The 27,422-nt window shown below is 42.2% G+C and overlaps 1 protein-coding gene across 1 annotated transcript; it reads left to right on the top strand.

Annotated features, from left to right (window-relative positions):
- The first annotated feature begins 9,184 nt into the window (after positions 1-9,184).
- On the top strand, positions 9,185-26,212 carry LOC121082724 (transmembrane protease serine 11E-like). The gene is made up of 10 exons (XM_040582390.1): positions 9,185-9,284; positions 16,587-16,706; positions 17,846-17,961; positions 18,383-18,450; positions 20,013-20,176; positions 21,170-21,208; positions 22,904-23,084; positions 23,311-23,576; positions 24,452-24,594; positions 25,001-26,212. The coding sequence occupies exons 1-10, from the start codon at positions 9,188-9,190 to the stop codon at positions 25,160-25,162; spliced, it is 1,356 nt and encodes a 451-aa protein (XP_040438324.1). The 5' UTR covers positions 9,185-9,187; the 3' UTR covers positions 25,163-26,212.
- The last annotated feature ends 1,210 nt before the right edge of the window (positions 26,213-27,422 follow it).

Below are 27,422 nucleotides of genomic sequence, written 5' to 3'. Positions count from 1 at the left end.
TTGCTGTAGGGGATGAAGCTCCAGACTTACTGGAGGAGTCACCTGTGGTTGCTACTAGTCTTTGCTGCTGGGTGGCTTTGGGCACAGGAAGTAATTTGGGCCAGTCTGCAAGAGTAAGCCCTCTCAGTCCTGGAGCTGGGAGGCACAGGCAGTTGTGTACAGCCAGGGGCAACACTGTGTTCTTGCTGGTGATCCTCTAGTGCACCTCTGCCCAGCATGGACAGGAGTGGTGAAATGCAACAGGTCATGAGTGGCGTCCCTCACATGCTGGTAGCTACTTGTATGTTGTCTTTGCCCTGTATTCCTGAGGCTGGTATCTCAGTAGTGTGACTGTGACATGGCCTCAGTTTGCCAGGAAGATGTCTGGATCCATGAGACTCCAGGGTCTGCTGGGCTAGTATTGAATAACTGTTCCTTTTTGTTGTCCAGCACTTCAAACACTGATATTGCTTTATTTGTTACTATACCCTCAAGTTTTTCCTGATTCCTTTCTGGGGGCTAAAAGTGGGCATGAGAATGACACAAATTTCTAATTTTTTTTTCCTTCTACTTAGCTGAGTTTAGATTCTTGTCATTTGTGGCAGCCTCAGTCTTCATGGGCAAATGCTACAAGGTCTGATTTGCACTATTTTTTATTCTTTTCTTACTAGTCCTCACCAGCCACTACCTTCTCCCACCTTCCCTTCCCTTTCCTGATTTAGAAACCAGAGCTGTGCTCAAAAGCATGTGTACTTCTATTTCCTTGAGTCTCTTTCTTCATATAGACTAATGATAACCTGGAAATATTTTGTCCTGCCACTGATATGCTGTTAATTTCATCCTTCACTATAGCAATAAAGTAATTACATTTTTTTTCATCTTAATACTATAGTTGTAGAACAATTGTGTTAAACAGAAAACAGTATTTGTTTAACAATTTTATATTTGTATATATAAAATTACTTCTTGGAGTATTATAAATATAAAATTACTTCTTGGAGTAGTTTTTCATCCCCTAGAGATGAACATAAATCCAAAAACAATTGATAAGGAGAAATATTTTTCTTAGTTTCTGTTCCTTCTCCCCTTTTAAACTTTGCCTTTAACAAAACTTGTAGCTTAGTCTCCAAGCACATGCATGATTGTCTATACCTGAATAGCCATCCTTGAAGAAATGGAAAGAAATCTTGAGCTACTGGGTATTAGCACAGCTCAGTATTGGGTAAGCCAGTGAAGATGATTTGAGTCAGCCCTAGACCTAGGCCTGCATATCAGTTTCTATTTTTGCATGGACTTCTACATGGGCAATTCATTACAACAACAGCTGATTGTTCTGGCTTCTCTGTGTTTCAAGAAGAACTGCCCAAGGAGAGGTTAAATATTATGGTGATAGCATGTACTGTAGGCATGTATATGTCTCATTATCATTTAAGGAAGAAAACAAGAGCTGTCATGGCAAACATGATGGGGAGAGTCACAAGGGTTGTTGAATCAGTTCTGATGACATATTAATATAGCAAAATCTCATTAATGGCTGAGTGTTTAAGGCAATTCTAAAGCACACTGCAAGTCGAGGCAGTTCTGGATAATGTACGTTTCTCAATTAGGGGAGAGATTGACAAGGTAGCAGGAGGCTCCAACCAGATTTCTTTGAAGCAGTTTAATAAGGGATTTTTTAGGATTATCCTAAGTGAGAGACAGTAAATGTGCTTGACTGAGAGCCCTAAGTGAAACTCTTAAGAGCACAGGAAGCACAACAAGATGGGGAAAAAAAAGTGAAGGGTCACAGGCACAAAGAATGTTTACCTCTATCCACTGGCTTTGGATCTTTTCCTCCATCTGCCTGCAGTATGTGTGAGTTCAATTAAGTTCGTACTACAGCAATAGAAAAGGACCGCTGAAGACTTAAGTTTGTTCAGTAAGCTCTGCTGTAATTTCCAGCCTTTACACCAGCTATTTAGACTGGTTGCTGCTAAACAGAATCCTAGATATTCTGTAGCTTGTGCTGATACAGTTGTAGCAGAGCAACCTAATCCTGCTGGTGTTTGTTACTGACAAGTCAAAGCAGTGTGCTAAAAGGAAGTAGGTAGCAAATGTTTTTCCAAAGGCTGAAATAGCACTTACCTTTGTTTGCCTTATGACTTCTTACTGCATCCTTTATGCAAGGAATGAGAACGAAGGCATAGGATGTTGGGATTATTTGGGTGACACCAAAGGTACCAGATCATTTGTGTACCAGATGGGATGGTGAGCTCTTTGTGGGGAAACTCCGTACTCCTTGTGTGCCACATACGAAACTTCGGTGTTGAAGATGAAGCTATGAACATACTCAGGGAGTCAGTTACATGTCTACACCCTCATGGATTTTTTTTTCTTTCTTTTTAGTAACAGAACCAGGGTTAATTGACATACATGTCTTACTGCCATAGGGTGTGTTTGTTCAAACATCATTAAAAAAAGTCTAGCTTTGTGTCTAGCTCCCTCTTCCAGCTTCAGTTCCTGCAGTTACTATGCCTGAGCATTACTTGGATTCTCATGTTCAGGGAGATGTAATATTAGCAAGATGGTCTAGTTTGAATATACTGGGTAGACCAAGTGTCAGGCTAGAGCAGTCTCCAGAGTTGGACTGAAGGCTTCAAGTACCAACCATATTTTGAGTTTAATTAAACAGACTATTACTAAAACAAATCAACAGCAAATTCTCTGGCAACCACCCAATACAGCCGCTCTGACTCTCAGCTGCAGCAGTGCTACCAAGAGAAGCAAAAAGCATATGAAGGTCCTTGTGTATTGAAAATGTTTCATTTCCTGAAGTTTTGTAATGAAAGATATTCCCTTAATAAAATTAGAAAGGAAAGTGAAGATTTAATAGCTATTCTTTGTGTGGGCCTGATAAGGGTTGTTGATGGCTTCCAGAAAAGTGACTTAATTTTGTTTTTCAGGAGCTTTAGCTACTAGATAAGGATTTGGAGCTAGGTCTTAGAGAAGCACAGACAGGTCTGTACTGGGGTAGTTCAGCACCTGCCATGCAAAGGAATTGTACTCACACGGCCTAATTGCTAGCCTGGGCAGAGGAACCCAAGTGCTGGTCAGTGTGAGGCTGCAGGCACACTGTGTTCTTGGCTGCCATTTTGTGTTCAGTAGAGTTTGTCTAACTGGAGTTTATCTTGGGAAATTCCACATCTTTAAAAGTTTCAAGCTCTTAAATATCTGGTTTCAAGACTGATGGTCTGGAACCCTGGTTTTAAGTACTTTGTTAGGAAATTTTGGGTTTACTTGAATATGCAGATTTTCTCTTCAGAAACAGACTTGTATAGAGATGAGCCAAGATAAACTGTGTGCCAGTTGTGCAGTCTTATAATTGGTGTTTTTAAAGGCAAATGAATGTGACTGAAATCCAGTAGCAGGTACACTTGAGCCACATGCATTTTGTAGGAAGGGACATTCAAACTTCGGGACAAGAAAAGCTGTAAGGTGTGTTGGCTGTATATTGTGCTTTTTACTCATACAAAAGTTTGAATATGCCTTTCCTGAATACTTTGAACGAACTATTTTAAAACACATTCATGCTGAAAGTTTAAAGTGTTGCTAATATATTGGAAGATACTTCTGTGTACCTATGAGGAAAAGCATAAGAGATGAGATTTGGACTTGCATTTGTAATGGGTAACAGAGCTGCACTGCAAACTTTTTTGTGACTATAATTATACAGGCCTAGTTTTTTTCCATTTCAATTTGCACAGCCTGTAGGCAGCCTTCCTTTTGTTCCCAAATGTGTCTGCAGATAGCAACTGTGAAAGAGTTGTAGTGTCCTGCACTGGGGACTGCATTCTCTTAAATTTGTGGCTACTAAGATGTAGCCTGAGTTTCTTTCACCTTTTCTATTCAGGAAGGCTGCCTGGTAGCTGCCTGCCTCAAGAGCTGTATTTGGGGTGGCAGCGCTGGGTCAGTATTGATTTTTCTTGAAGGAAGAGCTATTGTCTCAACAAAAGAACTAAGTAATTTGTCTGGCAAGAACTTTTGTAAATGCAAATATCTTCTCAGAAGTTTTCTATCCTAATATTAATTTAAGATTGTTATGAGTAAAGTGAGTTTTGTTTCCTTGGCAGGTACTTTGGTAACCTGATACTTTTGTAGGAGACAAGATGAACATGCTTGCTTCATCAATCACTGATGTCCCAGTGTCCACACATGAAAAGTAATTTCTGCCTTGACTTCAGGTAAGTGCCAGCTGTATAAGACACCTCACTTGCCAAGCTTTGGAGGAGTCTAGGAAAATGACAGTGCATGTCTGAAATTAATTTCCAAAAAAGACAGTGGCAAATTTTGGTCATGTGCAAGGCATGAGGTGCTGTTGCTTTTGTGACACCTCTATAGGCTCTCAGATCAGAGGAATACCATTCAGCTTACCGGGGGGGCACAGTCCCTTTCTGGAATATGATGTGTCATCAGATACAGATACCGATACCATATGGATAGGGTGATCTGTAGCCAGGAATGCATGCTGCTGCAAAGCACTAGCTTCCTCTGTAGCCTGAGCCTAATGCACTGTTGAATGCTGAGAAACACGGTGCCCATAGTTTGCTGGCAGCTGGACTAGACAGTCAATTTAGGATCCTTCCAACTGAACTATTGAGGGCTGCCATGGTTCCTTAACTGTCTAAAAGTGAAGACACCAATACATTATTCCTGTGGCTAGTGATCTAGTTAGACAGGTCAGATCACATTTTGCTTAGCAAATGAGGGAAAACATTGGTCCCAAGCTGGCCCGTTCTACCACAGGATTTATAATACTTTGTTGTTATTTTGATGAAGGAATACCTGGCAGCTAAATGAACTAGAGACTTGCGGAGTAGTCAGTGGAGGATACCTTGAGAAGATTAGAATACAGCAGTCAGATTATGGTGCTTCCTGAGAGTGTTTTTTAAACTTCCGGTGATTTGATTTGGGAAATTATTGGATCACAAAGGTGAAATCGTTATAATTAAGAGCTCTATGTGGATTTTTTTTTCCCAGAAAAGTGATTATTCCCTTTAAATGTGCAAAATATTTGACATTTTACATACCTTGCAGCAAGGAGTCACGTGACTTACATGTGTATTATATGACAGTATCTTCTTGTGCTTGTTTTAAACCTGCTGCTCTTAATTGAAGTTTTCTAGTTATTTTATGAGAAGAAACAGTTAGTAGTGTTTTCCTATTCACTTCCACTACTTCACACATTACTCTCTAGACCCCCATCCCTTTCTCCATATTTTTTTCAGAACCCTGGTCTATTCAGGCATCCTGCATGTAGAAGCTGCTTTGTCCTTTGATCAGCATGTGCTGCTTCTTTTGGGATGTTTTATGGTTCTTCTGTATCAACTTTAAGATGGGCAAATGGGCCATAATTTAGTGCAGTATTCAGGATACAGGCATAATGTGGATTTATGTTGTGGTTATAAGCTTGTTCCTTTTTTGCTTTTCTGTTCTCTTTACAAGTAGTTTCCAGCATTCCTCTGGTGTTTTTTTGACTGCTTCTGTGTTGATATTCTCATAGGAGACTCAGCTTCAATCTTATTTCTGAAAAGAATAACCAACTCAACATCTGACACTTAGTAGGTAAAGTTAGGGCTGTTTTTTCTGTATGTATGTCACTTTATACTTTTTAATTCTGAAGTTCATCTGTTGATTTACTATAGTATCTCAATATTAGGAGATGTTTCTGCAATTTTCTTTACTGTCATGAGTAAACAGTAGATGTAGTTATCATTGATGAATGCCATCTCAGTATTCCTTTGTTGAGACCATTCAGGAATATAGCAGAGATTCCTGGGAGATAGTGATCTAGCTTCACAAAAAAGTATTATCATTTAATGCCTGTTTCCTCTCTTAAGTGGTTTTCCATCTTAAGCCTTCATATCCCATGGCAGCTCAGATCTTTTAAGAGGTTTTTGTGAGAGATCTTATTTAAATTATTTTGGAAATCCAAGCAGACACTATCAATTAGATGTGCGTCATGTACTAGCTGTTAGCCTGTCCAGGAACTGAGGTAGGTTTGCAAGACTGCTTTACAAAAAGCTGTGATGATTATACCCCATACAGCCTATTTCTAGAAATACTTGCTACTTTTATTGCATATTTGCCTGTGTTATATGGCCATTTTTGTATATCATATGACACTGTTAAAGGTTCCCCATGCTTGCTTTAAAATGCTCCTTTTGGAAATATTTCCCCTCTGTATTCTGGCAATAGTGTTGGGTGAGAGGCTTTGTACCATCATCGATAATACAATTCTTCCATCCTTCACCCTGGTTGAGTGCTACCTGTTCTTCATCACATTGTTGTTGGCTTTTCCCTTAGTTTCTTATACTGATTCTTTGTTCCTGAGAAATATCAGCTAGAGGATTCTGGTATGCTTCTGCCTAATTTTTGGGTTGGTTATTTCTTTTTTTCTTTTTTTGCAGTTTATACCTGAGTTTATAATCCTTTCATTTTTTTTCAGCTTTTCTGAAGTATGCTTTCTTGCTCCCAATGGTTTGGTGTTATTTTTGGATTTTTTAAATACCGTTATATTTAGTGAGCATGACAATACTTGATCATCTGGCTTTGGGGGTCTTTAGAAATGCTGAATCTGATGCTTGATATAGTTCAAGTACATGGGAGAAATATGATAAACCAATTATGTGTACTGGTCAGGGCTGAATCAAGAGTTGCTTCCCATTTTGTGGGTTTCCTAGCTGCCTGTTCCTGAAACAGTTGTTCACAGCATCTAGAAATCTAGTGTTATTCGAGTGGTCAATGTAAATATTTCATGTTTTGCTGCAGAGTAATTAAAGTAATTGGAAATAATAGTTCCCTAGTACTTCAATGTTCCATTGCCTTCCTGCTGCCATGTTTCCTTTATACTTGCTGTGTCTATGTCCAAAGGTCAGCATTGTGGGTCTGCTGTGAAACATGGAAAGCATTGATTTTGGCTTTCTATCACTGTATCCTTTCCTTATCAGACTTTTTTTCTAATACTTCTGTTTACTATCTAACTTTTGTTAACTTCTGTCCTATTCTTCATTTGTTTGTGGTGTCTCCCATAGGATTCAGAACAGTGCATCTTGTGTGCACCAGTCTCCTTTCTCCTATTTGTCAGTTTGAAAATTCTGTATGATCTTCCTGATGTAAAGTGCAGATTCTGTTTCCCTCTCAGTTCAGGTGGAAATCTGGTCATCCTTTTCTAGGCTTAATCTACTCTAGAAGCTTCCCCAGTCCTTGATGAATGTGAGCCTCTCTTCCTTACTCCATTGCTCTAGTCATGCATTGAGACTTTGCCTCCTCACCAGCTGGGTTATGATGGGGACCCTTGTCTTTAGCATCCTGTGTTCTGCCTCCAGAATATCTTTTTTTTTTTTTTTTTTTAATGTGGTACCCAGGTGGACCACAACCCCTGCCTCCCAGTGTTTCCCATATGCTGTCTCTGGAATCAGGAGCCAAACCTGTTAGGTACCTGGTAACTGAACCACTGATGGCTCTTGCCTGTCCCTTTTTCTCATCTGGGCTTTCTGCCCCAGGGAAGTATTGTTAGTACAAGAAGATAGACAGACACCTTTTGAAGAGAGGGGACCGTTGACCAGGATTATTACATCCTTAAACAGTTTGGTGCCTTCCTGCCATGAAACTAGGGCTGGAAGAGCTTTTCAGTGCCCCCAAAAGACCCCTTAGTTAACCTCTTTCCTTGAGCAGCAATAGGTTTTTTGCCTGCAGGTGAGACTGTTCAAAAGTTGTCATGAAGCCTCTGTGTTGTATGTTCTTCCATGTATGCCATGATCAAGTCACAAGAAAGGGCTCTGTCTCTGAGGATCATGGGCTGCCTGGAATGAATATGTCTTCAGCACTTACACAGGGGTCAGGTAATCATATGACATTTGATACTTTACCCTTGGAAATTGTCACCCTCTAGGTAGGCTTCTGACTGCATTCACTTGCACGTTTGGACTGACTCATTTAAATTGTTCCTATATGAGATGGCAATACAGCTTCCAGTTAAAGTATTGAGAAGCAATTATGTGTATCATTAGCAACTGTATTCATTGTTTCATAACAAATTATGCTGAGATGTTGACTGAATCCAAATTATGAGAAGCTGAGGCTTATCTTTAGCCTGTCTTTCATTCAAAAGAAGTTGGCCTTCCCAGAAAGGCAGTCTTCCTGTTACTTGGCTATGGACTTGCTTACGGTGGAAGGAAGACCTACAGCCATCTAAGACGTACTTGCATTAGTGTGTTACTAAGTAGGTGTTTCCTCAGCTGTAGAGGGGTCAAATTAAAGTCATTAAGGTGGAGGAAGAGAGTCCCTAGATGCTAGAAGCTTTATTGCAGCAAAGCAAAGAAAATGTGCCACACACATAACTTGTTGTGATATTCTGTCTTTATTAGCCTTACCCACAGTGTTGTCTCAGAAGGCAATGTGGGTGTATAAATCTTCTAGTAAGTTTGGTGGAACTGAGAAAACTTAAAATTGGAAAAAAAAGCTTTCCCCAAAAAAGATTGAGAAATGCTACTTTAGGTTAAAGTTTGTGCTTGTGTTAATTGACTTGCTGATTAACTTGCTGTAACTAGCACAAGTAGAAATGCTTATCTAGACAACCTGCAAATATTTATATCACAAACGTTTATGATCTAGAAGAATTTTTCCAGGACAGAAGTGTGTGTGGCTAGGTGGCCACAATTAAAATTAACGTCTAAGGAGTTAAAGAAAAATGACAAACTTGAATGCAGCTGCTGTTATGGGGGCAAGTTTTTGTCTGGCCAAATAACCAGTTTCAAGGAAGTTCAAGGGAGTTAAGAGGCACATGCCACTGAATCTACATCAGTTTGTCAGCTCTGTATCTGGCCTAGGACTGAACATTGTCTCTTTAGAACATGCAAATTTTCTGTGTTGGTCCTGCCCATAATTTTTGAATTGTTTTTAATTATACCAAAGAAGGAAATAAACTCTGAATCCTTGCAAAATTTTCATGGCTCTTCTGATTTGGGGTGTTGCAGGGTGTAGTTAATGCTCTTGAAAGGCTTTGAGATTCCTGGATGAAAGGTGTGATGAAAGAAACGTATTGTTATTGTTTTAGGGGAGGAATCATGCTACTGGGTAAGCCTATGTCACTGAGACTTGCTGGACTTGTTTGTTCTGACTTGCCTATGACTCCTTTCTTTCCTAATTGAGGAGATAAAGCCTCAAGTATATGCTGAGATGCTGCACAGTGCATTGTGGTGTTCAGGACAGTGCACTTCCCCGAAAGAAGAGCTTCTTGCTGACATCTCAGTGGTACCCAGAGGTGAGTGCCACAGCCTTCTGACTTGCTCCTTGGTAGTCTGGGAAGCATGGCTATATCATGCATAGATTTATGGGGCAGTTAGAGCTTTGACAAATGGTGTGGGGGGAATGGTACTAGCGCTGAGCTTATTCTGATTTCAGCTGCCTTCCATGCATCGGTAATCCTTCTGATATTTCACCCTTTCTTCTCACCCAAAATGCATTTGTTTTCCAAGAATTTCCCAGCTCCTCTACAGTGTGGTATACTGACAAATCAAGGTGGCCTATGGCCACCAAAGTTTTTGGCAGTGGAGCAGGTGAGACTCATCTCACTGCACCCCAACTCTGATTTGCTGTTTGTGCCAGTGCGATTAGAATGTGTTGCAGTCACAACTGTGGAGCTAATAGCCTGGTACAAGAGGGTGAGCAGAGTAAAGTAGGCGAAAGTAGCTTTCTGTGCTCTTGTTTATTTTCTTGGGCTTTGTATGCAGCCAGTGAAGTGTTAATCTGTGCAGAATCAGCTTGGAAATGCACCAAGTCTGGCACCAGACCATTTCACCAACTCTGCCTGGGAATGAAAATCAAACTGAAAACCCACAAAGACTATAACTACTTGTTTGGTGTCTTGCTTCTGGAGTAGATTCACCCAGTCAAAGCAGAACAAAGGGAGGCAGCCAGGGCTATTTTCAAAAGCTGAAAAGCGGAGATCTACTGCTATATTCTGGTTCTGCCAAGCAGAATAAGATACTTGTCTATGACCAATGTAGCTGCAAGTGGAAATCTGAAAGGTAATGATGATGGAGAAGTTGCAGAACTTTATGCTAAACTGATTGCGGTCAGTGGCCATGTACTTAACATTTTCTTTGCACTGGGATGGCCTCTCATGTTCATACCAACTGTAAAGTACTTATGTAGTAAGTAGCCCTCCTAGTTCTACTAAAGGTTATTTAAGAACATGTGAGTCTTTCTTAAGATGTTGGCTGTGGCAGTCAACTGTAGAAGATGTGTTCTTGATCAAGGATATTTCAACTGTCAGCGTTACGGTTAGGTCCCACAGACTGTTACAGTAGTACAGGAGGCTAGTTCTATCCCAACAGTTAAAGAGCTTGTAACCTCCAAAAAGCTGTATGCAAAATGGATGAGAGAGTAAGGAACAACAAACCTTTTGTGCTGATTGCAAAGGTGATCAAGTAACCAGGGAAGCCTGTATGAGCAGTATTCTGGTATCATGGATATAGTTATTGGTAAGCTCTGAGTTAACACATCCCAGAGACTTAATGCTGCCCTTGAATCTTGATGCAAATGACAAGAACAGTATTTGGAGGTGTTGTCTTTGTCCATCTGAAATGTGCTCTTGGGAAGCAGCAAGACCTTGGTAGAATTGGGTGGTTAATGGGAGGAGCTCAGTTAGTAAGTAGCAAGTACATTAGCGATGCTTTATCTGACTGCAGAGGGGTGGCATGCAGCACCTACTGTTTTTGTGGGATGTTCAAGGGTGTGGGGAGATCAAGTTGATTCAGCGTGACGCATAGAAGAACATATATCTTGTTTCCTTCAGCAAATCCCTTCAATGTTTGGAAGTCTTCCATTGTACCAGAATTGCATTGGGAGATACCAAACATTGAGTGATTGAGGCTGATGGGTAACTGACCTCATCCAAACAAAGGTCTTGCAGTAGTTCAACAGGCACTAGCTTCCTCTATTTCAGTGCCTGAAGTAGTAGAGGTGGTTGTCCCATTCTTTTAAAGTGTGTGTCCTGAGTGCGCCACCAGAGCAGAGGAGAAGCATTAGGTGGTATGATTGCTTGTGGCAAAGGTGGGAGTGGAATTAGCGTGTCTTGCTTTGTCGTCCTGTGCTTTTGCTACAGCACTTCCGGACTAAGCCAAATGTTTTTCAGTTGCTGCCATTCCCAGCCACCCTACCAAGGTAGATAGCTTCAGGGACCTAGTCAGGATTTTGAAATTGCACTCACTAGGCCAGCAGATTAGTCTGTTCAGTTGTCTTGTGAAAGGTCCCATTTCTAAGAAGAGTGATTGTAGGGATGTGCCTGAATCCATCTTTGAATGGGAAAAACTGGTCATAGCTATAAATGGGGAGAGACCCTCATCAACAGATGTGCCACCCAAGCTCTGCCACTGGCTTTTCTGAGTATTGGAATATCAGTGAGCAGTGGTATAATAAAAAATACAATACATTTATTTATAGAAACACAGCAGCACATCGGGTAGAAGAGGTTGCATGTTTTCTTCTATGCAGAGCATGACAAAACACCTTCTTTAAACAGCTTGTGCCAGAAAACATGGTTTAGATTCATCTAAGAGGAAATCTAGGTTGGGGTACTGTGAGGCTTTAGATTAAGTCAAAAAATGTCAAGGACAGATCTGTAAAACAGAACAGGGTAGCTTTTCCCTGCTTATCCAGCAGCTCAGTGACTAGACCTTTTCTTAGGACACAAATGATAGTTACACTTCTTTTTCCTGTCTGAACAGACATTTTTCTGGGAAATTTTCTGGTGGTGTTCTTACTGAGGCTTTTGATAACACACAGTACCTCAACCGGAAGAGATAGATAAGCTCAATATAGTGAATCAAATCCTGTCAGCAGAGGTGGGAACTGAACTTTCATCACTTGCTTTGTGAGTGAACATAGTAAGCTTTTAGGGAGTTTGGTACCGGATTAGAGAGGAAAAATAGCTTGTCACCTGTGTATTGTGTTTGTCTTTTGCATTTGGGTAAGTTTTCCAAATAGGAAGGTAAAGAATTAAACAGGGGTTGATCAGAAATCCAACCTGAAATCCTATCTGTTTTTCCTTGGTTTCATGAGGAAGACCAAGCTACATTAATAGTTATTGGCACGTTAGGAAGAAGAGTTGCAGTGAACTAAAAGATCTTGGGTTTGAAACTTGCTAATTCACTGCAGATGGAAAGCTGCCAGACATCAGACCATGAGGTTTGCAGAGCAGAGAGGACTTGGCCTTCAAAGTCTCCCAGCGAAGTCTGTCTTCTGATCTCTTGTTAAGGTTTGCTCTTGAAGAATTAAAGTTACCCTCATGCTGGAGGATGAATATGTGTTACCTAATGAATTGGTGTTACCTAAATTCCCCTGTCTGCCCCCTGAGAGTTAATTTGCACCTTAGTGGAGTTTGGGCAGTAAAAATATCAAAGTGTATGGTATGAGGAAGCAAGAAATGTGAGGCTATACAAAACACCTGACTGGAAGGTATCTACATAGGCAGCTGTGGTATTGGGGGGTCTTCTGAGGAGAATATCTGTCTGTTAAGCAGTGCCTCTTTGCCACAAGAAGAAAGGATGTATCTGTGGTTGAAGGCAGCCAGATCATCTCTGCCTCTGCACTCATCAGCACTGCAGAGTATCAGTGTTTCTCTGGCCAGTGATCGTTGCTGGGTGGAGCAGTTTTCTTTAGTTACTAGAATGCAGAGAAGACCATGCAGAGGTCTGATTCCTAAACAGGGCGATCTACCTTCCACTGAACTATTTAACTACAGAGATGGATGTCCCAGGCAGAGGAGTCTCTCTCAGGTGGTTATTCTGGTAGAGCGTGACAATCCTGCCCTCTGTGGCATAATAGCGAAAAGGCTATGGGGGCAAAGCAGCTAACTGGAGGCGTAATGCGTGTGATTAATGACTGAATCCATTGAGTGGGCATAGCCTGAACAAGAACTGTCTTTCACTAAAAATCCTGTTAGCTCTCAGCAGAGGCAGGCTCAAAACCTGACATAGTTGTGAGTGTGCTGCTCTAATACAGGCAATACACACTTGAGCTGTTCTTCAAAGAGTAAAGGATAGCTGATTTGGGGCCAAACAAGGCCCTCTGTTCTCTGCATTCATGCTGATTCCTGAAAAGGGTAGCAAAAGATTAGATATTTCCTAAAAAGCTAAAACCAGGAGAGTTTTTCTTTCCCAATCCTTCTGCACAACTGCTGACTAGCATGTTTGCTGATAAAATAGACAAAAAAAGGGAGGCTGCCGAGCTGGATCCTGCACACAGGCATCAGAGTTGAAGGGTACATATCAGCAATTGTATGCTGTGGGAGGTGATGAGAGCTGGTGCTTCCGTTGCACAAGAGATTTTTTTCCTGTTCTGGTACTTACTCTAGCAAGATGAAAGTCATGAGTATCCCACTAAAGGGAGGAAACTGTTTTGGATTTGAAGACATATTTCTGCTTCAGTTTTTGTATATTGCATATACAAATCAGTTACCTGTATGAATGTAGAAATACATGGAAGTGCTTCCTTTAAACTGTTTTCTTGAAAATTTAAAGGGAAATTGCTATCAGAAGTAGAGATTTTTATTCCTTATCTCCAGCATTTTCATTTCCCCCACAACTGCAGCAGTTCCTAAGGTATGTCTCCCCTTGCAAGTCTGTGTGACCTGTGGAGAGCAAGCAGTCCTGAAATGTTGGAGGAGAAGGGGGTCTGTGCCACTAGTGTTTGTCAGGGTAGCTGGCATTTGCGTGAGGAGGAAATAGATTAAAATAAAGGGCAGTGCTGCCTGTCAGAGCACAAGTCTCACAGGCAGAGATGCTCATTTCTCAGGTGTGACTCTTAAGCTTTTATTTTAGGCATAAGACCATGTCTTGAGGAAATCTGTCTGTATACAGTTCAAGAAAGCCAGCAGTTATGAAACAAGTACTGTTGCCTCAATATCTCCAGTTAGCCGTATGCTATCGGGGCTGTGCCATTTGTTCTCTGTATAAAAAGCAATGGAGGAATGTTGCTCTGATTGCCATTCAGATGGCACCCCACGCTGGGGTGGGGAGAGCTGAAACACAGAGGACAAGTCTGAGACTGGTGACAGAAGGGGCTCAGGTTGGAGAGCAAAAGCTCTCCAGTGAGGAGAGCAAAGTTAGATGCTAAAGCAGAATCTTTAAAACAACAGGTGGCTAGCTAAGGAGGGGAAGAGGCGTGCTGTGGGCTGTTCTGGTTAGCCAAGGGGCTTGCTCTCAAGGGCAGTAATTGACTGTCCATGAAGTATGCTGCAATTCCATGAGCTGGGACTGTGAAAGACCACAAGCTGTGAGATGAGAATAGGAATGTTCCATGGGAGGCTGCAGCATGTTAAAGAAACTGAAGCAGGACAGTCCTGCTGGTCTTAGGTTTTTATCTGAATCTCTGCATCTGTTAAACCCTCAGGGGTAATGGATAGTGTACACAGTGAAGATCTAGATAGCGAGAAGTCAAGGCCTCCATGGAACCAGTTGAGGTCTAGTGTGTGTATTATGTGCTTATTGCAACTTGCAGTTGCCGAAGAAAGTAATCTTGGCCAGCCTGGGCTTTTAGGCTCCTCTCAGCTGTTTAGGCTCCTACAGTCTGTTTTCCATAGCCTTGCCATTCCAGAAGTGATCCAGTCTAGTGGGGAGACAGCTAGCTTTGGGGAAGACTCAGACTGTGCATTGCCAGAACATAACTCGGCCCCAATAAAGCAGGCACAACAGAAGGACAGGTACTAGGCTTCTCCATAGCACGTGACTCTGAAACAGAAGGCTTGATCTCGGTCACCTGTCCTGTGTATTTTGGTAACACTAAGCTGTTGCTTGTGACCACCTGCAGTTGTGGTGCTGGCTGGAGCTGTTTAACTTTTTCTTTCCCATATGCCACCTGTTTGAGTAGGTAAAAACCTGCCTGCTTCCCTTAAGCAATGGACTGGGATACCTGCCAGCGCTCACTAGCCAAAACCAAGCTTTTCTGTGAGGAGATCAAACTCTGAGTTTCTTCCACCTTCTCTGTCACTTGCTGCGTACACCTTCACTGTGTTGCAGACCTCTCAGTTGCTTCCTCTGTGACTCTATTCTGTTGGGTTTTTTCCTGGTTTGCCTTGCTTACCATCTCTTCCTTGTAGCTTTGCTCAGCTTTCTTGCCCTCAAGGCAGGGTGTATAACCCCATTCTGCTTTTCTACCACTTCACTGTCTTTTGCTGTCTTGGATTTGTTCATCATACCCTTGCCTTCACTGTTTATCTGCTCCCTCAGCTCATTTCTACAGATGGAACCTCTACTGGTATCCTGCTGTGCTTTCACTGATTTCTTCTTTGCCACCTTGTAGTCAGAAAACCTGGAAATATTTACTCTCTCTTCCTGCCTTTCTGCCCCTGTTTTCTCAGACATTGCTCAGAAATGGCTGTGCCATAGGTCCAAAAATGAGAAAATAGCATTTAGTATCTGGTCTACAGCAAGACAAATGTGGATCAGTGGGTGTAAACCAGCATGATGACTAGCCAGCTGAGTTCCTCTTCCTCAGATCTGGCTGCTGCCATTTGCCACTCCAGGTACCTTTGAGAGGTTATCCCATGTGTTTTTTCTGATACCTTGCACTAATGCTGACCGTGATGTAGAGACTCAATGCAGGGCATGACTATGTAGCAATTGTGTGCTGTGGAATTACTGGAAATCTGAAGTGATTGTGCTTAAGGCTTTGCATCATCCTACAACAAAGCTACTGAGGACATGTGCAAAAATGCAGTTTTCCTAATGTTCTCTTGCTTAATGCTGCACAGGGGGATATAAGTGGAGGAGAAAAGCTTATATGCCTTTGTCCATGTCAGTCAAGTTCCCAACTCCTTTACAGGTCTGCTGTTGGCTAAATGTGGGTCTTGTTGCCATTTTATGGGAGTAGCTATTTATTTCCCATTTGACAGACTGTCTATCAGGAAACAGGATGCAGTCTCTTACAACATGTGTGGTTTTGGTGCAGTAAAACCCAAACCCTGTAGGGGAGCAATAAACGTTACTACTCATACCAACTAAAAATAACTCAAAGCTGTATGTTATAAGGCATCTCTGGTAGCCTAGAGTATCCTCGGTGCAAAAGTTACTCCATCAGTCATGAATTACTACATTTATGTTTAGTTTAAGCACCTGCATGGGCAATCAGCTGCACTTGAAAACTGTAGTATTTCTTGATGAGAAATTGTCTCTACTAGTAATACCAGCACAACTCTAGGCTTTTCTCAGGGGTGCATGTGAGACAATGGAGGCAATTTAGAACATGTGAAATTCTGACTAAATATAAAGAAAAAGCTGGTTTCCATGAGGGTGGTCAGAAACCGGGCCAGGACTCCTGAGAAGCTGGGAGATATCTGTCCCTGAGATGCTAGAAACTTGACTGGACAAACCCTGGAGCAAGCTGCTGTAGTGGGACCAGGTTTGAGCAGAAGGTCGTCAGACCTGCAGGGTCCAGAGATCCTTCCCAGCCTACCTCATTGTGAGGTTTGTGAGCTGAGCTAAGCTGTGCCAGGTGATTTGGCTCAGGATGCACTATTGTCTTAATAATAGAGTTGCGTTTCTCCATGTTTTCTTCCATGCAGAGAGTGATCCAGATGGACAGAGCAACAAAGCACATAGAACCATGGAAGATAGCAATCATCGTTGTGTCAGTGATAGTAGGCTTAGCCTTTGTCATTGGCTTGATTACATTTTTTTTGTGCCATGGTAAGTGCAACGCTCTTATTGTCACAAATCTTCAGGATTCTGTTGTATTTCACTTGCTGCTGTGGTCTTGTCTGGTGACTTACGTATACAATTCATCTCTTGTATAGAATCCACATGAGAACTTACTAGATCCTATTAAAGATCTGAATTGATTAGAAAACCTGCAAGAATACTTAAAATATAATTTACTTGAAGCAAGGATTTAAGTTTTGTCCCTCTCTTTGTTGAATTGTCTTGCCCTGTTGCCTCCACTGGCATTCACAATTAACCAAAGGCTAGCAGTTTTCTGTGTAAACCAAGGGTGTGCCTAGTATTCAGGCTATGGGTAGTAAGCTTGGTCTTGAACAGGCTTTTTGCAGAAATTGAAGCTGGCACCTCTAGCCAAGGATATTCCAGAAAAAGAGGGCAGAGATTTAAGCTTTTTGGAGCCCAGGAGTCAGTCATTGTTGCCAAGGGCCCAGTTTGGTAGCAGGTGGATGAGGCTAGGCCATTCTATTCCCAATCTGAGACACCAGTGTGAAGGGTTTTGAAATGCCTTCCTTCTCAGATGGCACTAATAGCGCTGCTGTCTCAGCTCACAGAGTCAATGAGGCAGTTGCTTGCATTAGGGCACTACACAGAGCAGTGGCAGAGCTAAAGCTTAGCTTTGCTTTTTGCGAACTCTACATTATGGGGTCCCTCTCTGCCATTCAGCTGAGAGCCAGATTTTAAGCTTAACCCAACTGCTGAATGGATGTGAACAGCTCTGGACTACCTGCCTCTCAGAGGGACCAGGGACATGCTGGAGTGCAGGCAGAGAGGAGTGAGTGCATCTACTCAGTCAGAAGGGACATGTGGGGTGGTGTGTCTTGTGCTGTGCTTACCTCAGGCTGATGAGGAGATGGTCCCCAGAGAAATGTTGTAATGGGTGTAATTTAGAGCTACTTGGGATGGTCCTCAAAGTAGAAATGAGTCCCTAAAGCAACAAGATGGTCCAGAGCCCCCTTTTCCCAGAGTGCTACTAAAGCTGTAATTCCACAGCTAACAGGGTCACAGCCAGAGCCTGGGAGCCTTACTTGTGCCATGTTCTGTGAGGTACTGTGTATGTCTGAATTGTACTGAAGGAGATCAGCCACCTTTCCTTTTCTTATCCTTTGTAGATCAGGACCGATATTACAATGCATCTTTCCTAATCACCAATGTCAAGTACAACAGTCAGTACAAAAGGCAAACCACAGAAGAGTTCAGGCACTTGAGTCAAGAGATTGAAAACATGGTAAGCTAAGCTCTTTCTGTTTCTTCTCAACCTATGGTGAACAGTCCTGTGACTGTGTGATTGGAAATAAGGAGTCAGAGGTGATTCTGCCTCATCCTTATGTGGCTAGCCCTACCTTTCAAACCTTGCTGTATTGGGTTAAAGATGCATTGCTGACTGTGTGCAAGCAGATGGTAAGAACAGGTGCTGTCTGTCCCAGCAGCCTTGTGGCAGAACAGGTGCACACAGAACAGAAGGGACAGCAAAATCAGCCAGCCTCGCTGTTTATTTTAGTTTTGCATCCTCTGATGGAAATTCAGTGGTAGCTTTGGTGTAGAGGTGGAGATAAGGCATTTTCTTGTGTTTGAGACTCATGAGACTGTTACATCTTGGGAGTATGTACATGTTACAGATGTATTTTAACACTCTTTTCCTTTAACAGATATCTGCAGTATTCAGGGGGTCCTTCCTAAGTAAAAGGTACATCAGGTCCCATGTTGTCAGTCTGAGGTAAGTAATGTGAAGGTCAGGAATAAGCAGGGATGTGATAAGTGACCTTTCTTGCTACTGCTTGACCAGATGGAACATGCTCGGTCGTTTATGCTTGGATTGTACCAGCAGGATGACTAAGTCTTGGCTGGTTGTCAGTATCCTTCAGTGCTTACGACACTGAGGGCTCAGTTACCTTCGGGGGGTCGGCAAGGAAGAGAAATTTAACCTTATACTTCTGCAGATTGATTACCTGAACACCAGTTGTTTGGCTGTGATGCAGTAACTGAACTACTAGGTGATCCCATCTTCACTGCTAGTTAAGGGCTTGAGACATGCAGTCAACTCTTTATTCCACTTAATGCTTCCTATGGAAGCTCAGGCTGGTGTTTACACCTCTGCATGGTGTATAACAGGAGGTGACTAGTCTCCTCTATCTCTTAAAATGTCTGAAGGAATGAGTCATTCCACTGTGAGATACCTGGATACAGAGCTAAGGGGAGGAGGCAAGTGTGACATACAGGTATAAAGGTCCTGTGTGAGAGCTTTTAAGTGTTTCTTCTCTCACTCTGTAATAAGAGCCATCCCTTCCCTCTACTTCACATTACTTTGGTTTGGAGTTGCATTTCTATAAGGCTCAATTCTGCTGTGGAATATTTTTCCCTAGACAGCAGACAATGCTAAACTTCCCATAAATGTCCTTCTTCACAGCATTTCTGGGCTTTCTTACCTTTACCTGTCACTAGATGGAAGGGGTAATTTCCTTAAACTGTTCTACATTGTTTTCTGCTGCTGGTTTCTTCCACAAGCCTCCCATACCATGTATCAACTGAAATTACAGAAACTGGGAGCTGGACTTCAACCAACCTTTTGGTTTGACAAAATGGTGTGTCTGTTTCAAGCTTGTTTTCAGTACAGATACAGTTGTTGTGCAGCTAGGCACTGGACCAGCTTAGCTGTATCTTTGCTGTTTTTCCCTCTGGGCTTCAGTTGGTTTTCCTTTAGACTGCTAGTCTAAAATATTGGGCCCAATATTTTATACTGACAGTAAGTGATCGTGCCTTGCTCTGGTTACTCAAGCTATTGAGATTTTTGTCTCCGGATAAAATGGAATTAAGTGGTCAATAAATGGAAAAGGGACTTAAGTGGGAAAAAAAAATACCAAAAGACCTTTTTAACTTCTGTGGCTCTAAACCGGGTCTTTTGAATGGCTGTTAAGAATGGCCTGTTGGCTCTCTGTTGAAGGGTTTTTAACTCGCTGGGGTGGTTCTACTGCCATCCATGTCCTACTGACTATGATGTGCGTGGAGGCCAAAGGGAGTGATCCCTCCTCTCCTTCTCAGCTGTGCTGCTTATAACAGTTCCCAGCAAATTTCCTCTGATCATTGTTATAGCAAGAACCAAGCCTTTTGCCTGCTGACATGTCATCATCTTCCTTTACTTGTGCACAGTTATGCTATGTTCTATACATCTGTACAGACCAGACCTGTTCTCGTATAAAGAAGGCAGAGAGTGCAAAGCAGAACAAAGAGGATTAGTGAGAAAAGAGGGAATGATACCACTTTGTTTTTGTTGGTTTGCAGCCCAGATCCTGGTGGAGTGCTTGCATCTGTTGTTCTGGTATTTAAATTTCCATCGACTGACAGTAAGGCAACAAGCTTTGGTCATGTCAACCGTGTGTTACGCAGAAGGCTCAAAACAAGCTCCACTTTCTTGCATGTTGACCTGTCTACCCTTAGTCTCACAGGTAGGTGCCTTAGGTTTGTGGTTTTAGCTTGGAATTTGTTCCTCATACTTTGCTGTTCTTAGTGTAATGAGTTTCACTTTAGTATGTAAATGTGGGCTGTTCTTGTTTTCTTCTTTTGCCTTCTCAAAATTGTGTGTTACAGCTGACAGCCTGGGAACTTGAAAGAAGTAGCATGAAAAGAACTAAAGCATACTGGCACTGATTTATGAATGTGAGCTATCCTTGGTGCATCAGAAGGTTTCTCTGTATGACCTAGCTTTGTTGAATGAGATAGTCCCCCTGCAATTTATTAAAAAAAGCCCCAACTTTGTGACCATGGGTTCACAGATTACTTTAAGACACACAGTGAATTGTACAAGAACCTGTAATCACCAGGTACTGAAATGCAGAGTCCTCAAGCTATTAAAAAAATGCAAGTCTGAGATGGTTCCCTTTTCCACCTCCTGCCATTTCCCTTGCTTATTTGACAGATTACTGTAGCAAGTGTTCACAACAAAACCCTGCAGTTCCCTGGACAGTAATCCTCTCCCAGTCTGTTGCTGGTTACCATCAGAGTCTGGCAGAGGGTTTTTTGTAGGAAAGAAATTTGTAATGTTACAGTTTAAGTCCACCCAATTCCAGCTCTGAAGATTTCTGAAGACTGTTTTGACTGCCTTGCCATGCTGAACTTGAACAAATGCATATAAGTGTTTGCTGGTGTCTGTGCACAATATGCATGTAGATGTTACTTGGACCTATTTGCAGTTATCTGCTGGTTTTGTTAGCTTTGAGCTAAGGCAGGAAAGGTGTATCCTTTAGCCTCACACTTTCAGTGAGGAACAGAGGCTTAACTGAACTTCTCCAACAGAGCAAATTACTCCTTTTACTGTACTGTCACTCCATGCATCAATGCAGGCCGTTTAATTTGTGTTTGCTGGGTGCAGGGAGGGAGACTATGCTAGATCACATAACAGTATGAGATATACTCACTGTGGTGTTTGCTTTTCATTTCAGAGTTGAATAAGGAAAAGGGAGATAACCTTTTAAACAACTGTAAGTACAAATGCTTTACAGAAAAGCTCCAGAGATATGGTGCTATAGGTTCTGTGTTCACAAGATTCTTATGCTTTTGAGATGCAAGTTGAAAAAAATAAGTTGTTAGGGGATACTAGAGCAGTAGACAGCACGTGAGCCAGGAAAGATTTCAGCTCATTTTATTGCAGTCAGGCTGGCTCTATAGTGTTTGCAGAATCAGGCTTTCTGACTTCGTGGTGGGAAGCACTTTTAATGTTGGTTGTGAGAAGTAGGGGCATGTCAATGAGCTGCTGTTAGTGAGCTTTGCGCCAGGACTGCAGTTGCTGTGGACCAAGATTCTTGCTGGAATCCTTCCAAAAACATTTTCCCTCCTGCCCCCTCCTCCCAGCAGAAGAGTTTAGCAATAGATGTCTGTCAGATCTGAGCTAAACTTTACAATATACAGGGAAAGGTAAGAGAGTGGGAGGGAGAAGAGCTGCCCGTGGTAAGAGCAAGGCAGTGGCACAGCCCTGGAGAGGCACAGGTTCTCAGTCCCTCTCCTGTTCTGTGCTCCTCCATGAGGTCCTAAAGCATCTCTGGAAACAGGGAGAGAGGTAAGTCTGTTCCCAGGGAACTACCTCAGTCCCCTGCAAGGTCTTGGAGCCTTTGCATGTTAGCTTTCCATCTTTAAATGGATTCTGAGAAGTAACTGACTTGGATCTAAATTTTTTTTTTTCTGGCTGAGTAATGCATGACTATGCTTGTTGGCACAGTGGCTCTAAGTAAACTTGGAGAAAGAGGACGCTATTTTTTTTTTTGTTGCTGTTATCAAGGCTGACCTGGAAGTGACCTGACAAAATGCTTTCTTTATTTAGTTTGTGGGTGGGCTTTTTGTTTGGTTTTGTGGTTTTTTTACAAACTAGTCTTAGTGATTCTGTGATGCTTAAAGTTGTGCTGACTATGCTGGTCTTGCCTTTGCTATTCAGATGAGAAAGCTTGCCTCCATTGAGTTCACAAGTGATGTGCAGTGTCTGTCTTGTGCATGTTTTGGTGGTGATGTATGTATTAAAGCTTAAAGTTGCCCTGGTGTGGTGGTTGTTTACGTGGGGGTTCCTCAGTATTTTTGTACTCAATTTATAAGAAGTCTTTTAAAAAAACCAAAAACAAACTAAGGATGTTTTTTCCATAGAGTATTAATGGAGATTTAGTCTTTAGATGAATCTTACATGCTGTATTATGAAAATTATATGAATGTAAATGCTTAGGTTAATTATTGGTGCAGGTCTTTGTGCCTAAGAATCTCTGTGTGTACCTGTATGCACAGACATACTAATGGCTATGTATGTTACCTTTTCCTCTGTACAGCTCTTGTCAAATATCAAACAAAGCAAGGTTTGTAGAGGCAGTATTTTTTTAACTAGATCAATATTTACAACTGGGGAAAGTGTTGCAGATGTACAGGCTTCAGTTCCCATGGGAGTACATGTGGCCTTGGGTGTTTGGAAAGTGGCTTAATGAAAAAGTAGGGACTCTTCTACCAAACCTTGTTTACCCAGCATCTATCCTGAGATGCTTGTCACCATGACACTTGGCTTCCCTGCTATTAGAGGCACTGCTTTAGATGAAGGCTGTCTCTTAACATCCATGCCCTGTTACATATGTGCCTGCAGCCATGAGGGCCATTCCCAAAGGAAAACTCTGATTTCCCTCAGTCAGCTACCTTTTCTTTGACAGGCTGTGGAATACGAAAACAGGCGTTCTCCTTCACAGGAGTGGAGAGAATAATTGGTGGGCAGCGTGCACAGGATGGGGAATGGCCATGGCAGGCTAGTATTCAGCTTGATGGGACCCATCGCTGTGGTGCATCAGTGATCAGTAATACCTGGCTAGTGACCGCAGCCCACTGCTTTAGAGGGTAAGTAATCAGCACCTTTCTGATCCTACAGGCCTTAGGACTCTTAAGTGCTCTGACTTTTAGTGGCCCACTAGCATCTGTATCTGCTGAAAGCTAATGAAGTTTGGCTCTTCTCTGTCCCTTAGGCAGACCTGGCCGCATTGCATTTTGATGCTTAAATGGAGAGCTAAGCTTCTTTGGGGATCTTGTTTTGTGTGGCTGTGACATAACCTCAGATATCTTACAGAGGAAGAGATCCTCGGAGGTGGACTGCTAGCTTTGGAATTCTGCTGAGACCTCCAAAACAGAAAAAACTTGTTCGAAGAATTATCATTCATGAAAGATACGGTGACTTCGTCCTTGATCATGAATATGATGTGGCTGTTGTGGAACTTGCCTCTCCTATTGAGTTCACGAGTGATGTGCACAGTGTCTGTCTTCCTGAAGCATCTCACAATTTCCCAGTGAATACTTCCTGTTTTGTCACAGGCTGGGGAGCTTTGCAGAATGATGGTGAGTGTCTCTTGCTTTCCTGTGCCGTGTCGCACATGTAGCTGAGAAGACTGCTATCAGGTTTATGGGGATTTGTTTATTTTTTGTTCCTTAGATTTGGTGTTTGATGTGCTAATGATACACTTGTGGACTTTGCTGCTTTTTTTCTGGCTTGGTCAGTAGGTTGTTATATGGGGGGAAGACCATACAGGTTAGCCTTACAGGAGTAAGAGCAGGTTTTTTCTGTTGCTGCAGGCATTGTTCTAGGTGAATACATTTTGTTCTCTGTTCCCATTGGCCCAGTCCCTCTAGGTTTAGCTCTGACGTGAGTTCTTTAGCCATTCAGCTTTGTCATAGATGTATTAGGACAGCTTTCATCAGTTATTCTCTCTTTGGTCATAAATTAGGCTTCATCCAATGACTTGAGTGAGCTTCATTCAAATCAGTCCATGTCTGTGAGGTTAGAGATGATGGGACTATAAATCTGCTTATGAGAGCTATTAAACTATATAGGTTATGTTTCATGGTAGATTCTTGGGGTGTGTGCTGATTGTCCAAAGCTACATTGCAGTTAACCAAATAGTTTTTTCCAATGATAACGAGGACATATCTTGTAGCCTACAGTTGAATTAAACACTGAAATATGTACAAAAATCCCTTTGTCCATTATGTTAAAGAGCACCTGGTTGAGGATGCAAGGTGGAGAAGGGTTATGTTTGGGAACAAGTGAAGGACTTTGAGGAGGACGGGAGCTTTCTGCTTCCTGAGATGTTGTCTGGGTACCTCCCTTCATTGCCTGTAATAGCAAAAAAGCTGTAGGAAAATCTGGCTACTCTAATCCTTGAGTGTTTTAGGTTGCATATGCTGTCCGCAAATTCTAATGCCACTTCTTCTAGGCTCTAGTGTTAATCAGCTTCGGCAAGCGGAAGTGAAAATTATAAGTACTGCAACTTGTAATAGAAGACAAGTGTATGGTGGAGCTATAACACCTGGAATGTTGTGTGCTGGATACCTGGAGGGGCAGGTGGATGCCTGCCAGGTAAGTCTTCATAGGTAATAGTAAGAAGGAAACAGGTGGGATGGGAGGTGAGGTTTCCTAAAACTAAAATGTCCTTTGGGGAATCTTTATTAAGTTTATGGGTTCAGTATCTTGACAGATATAAATGAAGAGCTTCATGGCTCATGGGATGAAGCCTGCAGTTAGGTCCTTGGGGTTTATATGTAATGCACATGTGAAAGAATACAAATGTGAGGGTGTGGAGTTGGAGAGGTTGAATTAGACATAGGCTCCCAGCCTCTGTCTTGTAAACTGTGTGGAGGTTGAGTTAAAGCTGTGATCTAGAGACAAATATCTGTCAGCTGTAACAGAACAATTTGAGGGTTGCTGCATTAGTGAGGTGAATGCTGTTTGCTTTGTTCCTGCCTGTTGACATTTTTCTCCTTAGGGTGATTCTGGTGGGCCACTGGTGCATGCGAACTCCAGAGGAATCTGGTATCTTGTGGGAATAGTGAGCTGGGGAGATGAATGTGGCAAGCCAAATAAACCAGGAGTGTACACACGAGTGACTTATTATCGAAACTGGATCCACTCCAAAACGGGCATCTGAAACCTGCAGCAGGTTAACTTTTGTGGGCTGTGTACAGCTATTCCTCTGACATGTTCTGCTCTGTGGTTACCCTCTAAACAGCTGCTGGCTTAGCTTGTGGTCATGTATCAAGTGCCAGCAAGCTCAGAGTAGTCTAGGACTTGAAATTGGTTTGGCCTACAGCCAGACAGAAATGGACTTGATCCATGTGACAGCTGTTTGCTCAGGAAGTAGTCTGTCAAAGGAACAACTGCCTTCATCTAGATGCAATATACTGACCCTTTTTTCTCTGTGGCCACGATACTCTGTGGCCAAATGTCTTGGCCCCAACTTACCCAGGCAAAGCGTTTGAGCCCAAATTATCATTTACCGGCATCTAAGACAAGTTATAAGTAAAACATGGCCTGTCCATTTCCTGTGTGCTCCCAAGGCCCCATCTAGCTGTAGACCAGCTGCAACCCAGCCCCTGATTCCAGGGCTTCTGTGCTTCTGAATTCTTGAACTTTTTCCTGCATCGTTCCAGGGAGTGTACTCTAAAGAATGGGAGATGACTTAGAGAAGTCCTGGTTCCTAATCATGTCGGACTGTTACTTAGATGAACGGAGAATTTTTTCTTGCTGTGTTTTCCTGAAAAAGGAATCAAGTGGATAACACTGGCTTGTGTCTGCCTTCTTTGGACAAGTGTATGTATGCTCACTCATCGCTCCATGTGAACGACCACTACCACAGCGTTTGCAGTAACAGTGATTGCTGGACTTAAGACCAAAAACCACTTTACATTCATACCAGTCTTTTGTCATATCAGAGTATTTGGCTGAATTAATTTCCATTTTTAACTTTCCGAATTGTATTGCTCTGAATAAAAGTCTTTGGCTTTTTGTGCAGGATGGAGGATTGTAACAACCTCAGTATGACCATTGCCAAAAATACCCTCTCAAACTGCTTATTCTTGTGAATGCTGTTCTCAAGTCTTTATAATTTAAGGGCACCTTCAGCTGCATCCAAAAAAAAAAAATAAAAAAAGCTTTTGTATTAGGGTGGAAATACCTGCCTCTTTCAGAGCAGGGCAGAGCTTCTGACTGACCCAGTGATCTTACGTAAAGATCTCTGTTCTGTCAGGTAATAAGAATTGTCTGTGTTTCATTGCTAGCCCATAGTTAACTCAAGCACACAAACTTCATATTCTCTCTGACTTTGTGTTTTCAGGAGCCAATGTTTCTGTCTTCCAGGTAGGTATCAAATACTACACCCCAGGAGCAGAACAGGACACACCTATTCCTGGTGAGGATGCTTTCCTTGGTGTGTCTGCAGACTCTTTCCAACACTTTGTGGATGCTGATCCTGACAATAGCAAGTGCTGTCGTCTTAGTTGCAAGATAATGAGCTACTCAGTTACTCCTTTTCCCTCTATGGTCAGAAGAGAATGAACCCTGCAAAGGAGATACCAGCCACAGTGACAAGACTCAGAGCTGGTCTAGCATGGCAAGCAAGCAAAAATCTTATGCCAGGCTAGAAAAGTCAAGCCAGCAGTCTTTTGGCATGTTTATAGTTAGATCTGGGGGAAGCAGGCCCTCAGTGATTACAGTCTTAGGATCAAAGTATTGTCCAAATTGAGTACAAATCAGCTGACATAGGCAATGGCAGTTTAAGGATTCTTTTCTGGACTATGCAACTTGCTGCAAATGCTCCCAAACAGAGCAGCAGTCCATTGAGTGAGAAGTATTTTCATTATTCATCCTGTGATCTAGCTGCTTGCCAGGACAGAGAACCATGCTTTTCTAGAGCTTCACTGGAAGTACTGGAATATTTGGATGTCCAGAGAAGGTTTGCATGAAAGACAAGGGTCTGCAGCTGTTTTGAGTTCTGTACTTGTGTATATGTGGAAATCTGGCACTTAAAAAAATTTCCCTCAGGGAGCTTTTCTTGGTAAACATTGTGAGCTTCAGAAGCAAAACTTAGTGGCTTAATTTCTACATAGGGATTAAAAAGTGTCAAGACTGGTTCCGTAGGTCGGAGCTCAACAAATCTAATTTTAGTCCCTTAAGCCCAACATAGCCAAAATGAAGTATATGGCTTGTAGAGGAAGCTTAAAAATTATGTATGACAAGTATATATGAAATTTTTTTTCTTGATGGTAGTGATTGTCTTACTAGGACAGTCAATAATATTTGATCTTCATGAAGAAAAGCATAATTACAAGATACCATGGATTTCCAGTTCCCAAAGCACTTCAGACTTGGGTTTTCAAAGGGCATAATGGTTTCCCCATCCTGCTGGATTT

Source organism: Falco naumanni, chromosome 1 (assembly GCF_017639655.2).
Source record: "Falco naumanni isolate bFalNau1 chromosome 1, bFalNau1.pat, whole genome shotgun sequence".
In the NCBI taxonomy this organism is placed as follows: Eukaryota; Metazoa; Chordata; class Aves; order Falconiformes; family Falconidae; genus Falco; species Falco naumanni.
The sequence above is the reverse complement of the archived record's forward strand: the minus strand, read 5'-3'. Positions and strand labels throughout refer to the sequence as shown.